Source organism: Cebus imitator, unplaced genomic scaffold (genome assembly GCF_001604975.1).
Source record: "Cebus imitator isolate Cc_AM_T3 unplaced genomic scaffold, Cebus_imitator-1.0 Scaffold749, whole genome shotgun sequence".
Lineage (NCBI taxonomy): Eukaryota > Metazoa > Chordata > Mammalia > Primates > Cebidae > Cebus > Cebus imitator.
The window spans coordinates 12,958-15,587 of record NW_016108064.1 but is presented as its reverse complement, the minus strand read 5'-3'; the positions used below and the strand labels follow the sequence as shown (position 1 = coordinate 15,587).

General features: G+C 42.8%; 1 protein-coding gene and 1 non-coding gene across 2 annotated transcripts; both read right to left on the bottom strand.

Annotated features, from left to right (window-relative positions):
• Positions 1-546: 546 nt before the first annotated feature.
• On the bottom strand, positions 547-1,460 carry LOC108296879 (60S ribosomal protein L10-like). Its single transcript, XM_017519474.1, has one exon. It carries the CDS (start codon positions 1,076-1,078, stop codon positions 614-616), a length of 465 nt encoding a protein of 154 aa, XP_017374963.1. The 5' UTR covers positions 1,079-1,460; the 3' UTR covers positions 547-613.
• Positions 978-1,113, bottom strand: LOC119469627. Its single transcript, XR_005198465.1, has one exon. It is a non-coding gene; the product is annotated as a small nucleolar RNA SNORA70 (small nucleolar RNA).
• Positions 1,461-2,630: the final 1,170 nt, after the last annotated feature.

Genomic DNA, 2,630 nt, shown 5'->3' with positions numbered 1-2,630 from the left:
TTTTTGAGATTGAGTCTCCCTTGGGCTGTACTGCCCAGGCTGGAGTGCAGTGGCGCGATCTCTGCTCACTGCAACCCTTGCCTCCTGGGTTCAGGCAATCTCCTGCCTCAGCCTCCTGAGTAGCTGGGATTACAGGCACCCACCACCATGCCCAGGTAATTTTTGTATTTTTAGTATAGACGGATTTTCACCATATTGGCCAGGCTGGTCTCGAATTCCTGATCTCAAGTGATCCACCCGCCTCGGCCTCCCAAAGCACTGGGATTATACCACGCCTGGCCCAATAGCTATTTCTTTAGTATGGGGAACACAAGGGTACAAATATGCTGTGGATATAAACTCTAGTGCTACCGTATATATTTGTTGTGATAGTCAATGTTCTTTACAATTTGAGATTATAAATAGACGACACAATTTTTTGAAATTCACATTTTTAAAAAGTAATAAATATAATCAGTTTTTTCTAAAAGAACTTTTAGGTTTACAGAAACATTCTGCACAAGGTACAGAGTTTCCATATCCTCTTTCCCCTGCGGGGCTTCCCTCTTTTTTAGATGGACAGGAAGTAGAATTTATCGGTTAGTATTAAGAGGGGGCAGCATAGTGGAAGCCCTCATGAGTGCAGAGCCTGCCACTTGTCCAGAGGGCCATGATTGGGGATGTACTTGACCCTGCAGCTATCTGGGATGAGCCGCTTCTCAGTCGCCATGTCTTCAAATTCATCATCATTGAACTTGGTGAAGCCCCACTTCTTTGAGATGTGTATCTTCTGGTGGCCAAGGAACTTGAACTTGGCCCTGTGCAGGGCCTCCATCACATGCTCCTTGTTCTGCAGCTTGGTGCGGATGGACATGATCACTCGGCCAGTGTGAACCCCGGCCACTGTGCCCTGGGGCTTTCCAAAGGCACCTCGCATGCCTGTTTGGAGCCTACATGGGGGTAGTGCAAGGTCAGAGACATGAACAAACATCTGAAAGTCTTGTCTCCAAGGTCCCTTAGTGCAACCCATACAAGAAACAGGCTGCATTATGCTACCAAGGAAGCTGCTGTTTGCAGCCATTGCATACTGGGCCCTCATGAGGAGGGGAACCCAGTCGGCTAAATTGGCTGCAGAAGGGTTTCCTTCTTATTAATATTTTTTACCAGCAATGAGCCAATATTGATACATTATTATTCACTGATGTTCATCGTTTACCTTAGGGTTTACTTTTTGTTTTTTACAGTTCTATGAAATTGATCAAATGCATAATATCATTATCCACCATTATCCCATCACACAGAAGAATTTTACTATCCCCTGCTGTCCACTAATGCATCCCTCTCTCACTGCACATTGCTGGCAACTACCAATGTTTTTTACTGTCTCTATAGTTTTGCCTTTTTCAGAATGACACATAATTATAATTAAACAGTCTATCAGACTGGCTTCCTTCACTTAGAAATATGCATTTAAGATTTACCTGGGCTGAATGCGGTGTCTCACACCTATAATCCTAGCACTTTGGGAGGCTGAGGTGGGTGGATCACAAGGTCAGGGGTTCGAGACCAGCCTGGCCAACATGGTAAAAGCCCATCTCTACCAAAAATAAAAATTAGCCAGGCCTGGTGGTGCACACCTGTAATCTCAACTACTCGGGAGGCTGAGGAAGGAGAATCACTTGAACCTGGAAGATGGAGTTGCAGAGAGCTGACATAGCGCCACTGCACTCCAACCTATGTGACGCGAATGAGACTCCATCACTCTCTCTCACACACACACACACACACACACACACACACACACAGATTCATTCATGTTCCTTCACGGCATGATAGTTCATTTCGTTTCTTTCTATCTCCCAATACTCTATCACTGTGTGGATGTACAACTGTTTATTCACTCACCTATTGAAGGACGTCTTGGTTGCTTCTGAGTTTTGTCAAGTTTAAGTTAGGCTACTGTAAACATGCCTGTGCAGTTTTTTGTATAGACGTGAGCTTTTTCAACTCATTTGGGTAAATATCAAGGAATGTGATTGTTAGATTTCATGGTGAGAATGTATTTAGTGTTTCAGAAACTGCCAAGCTGTTTTCCCAAGTGTTGATGCCATTTTATCTTCCTGTCAGCAATGAGTGAGAGTTTCTGCTGCTACACATCCTCACCAGCCTTTGGTGCTGTCAGTGTTTTTTAGGTAGAGATTCTAATAGGCATGTAGTAGAATCTCATTGTTATTTTCATTTGCAGTGCCTTCGTGACTTAAGATGTTGAACAGTTTTTCATATGAGACATGTTTTTACCATTTTTATTTAAGGTTTTGAAAATTTGAATTTTAAAATCTAATCATAGACCTACAAGTTGAAAACACACACACACACACACACACACACACACACACACACACACACACAACAGTATAGTGAGGTCCCTAAACCCAGCTTCCTCCAGTGGTGAATTAGAACATAATCAAAATCAGGAAATTGACATTTTCATTTTCACAGTGCAGTGAACCCGAGTATAAACTGTGCTGGGATTTCACCAGTTTTTATACATACTCACTCTATTTTTCTGTGCATTTATAGTCCTATGAAATTTTATTGCTTGTATGGATTCTTCAACTGCAATCAAGATACAGAACTGGTCCATCACCAGA

Excerpts from the sequence above, each read along its gene's own strand:
- LOC108296879 (XM_017519474.1), bottom strand. The coding sequence starts at position 1,078 with ATGAGGGCCCAGTATGCAATGGCTGCAAACAGCAGCTTCCTTGGTAGC.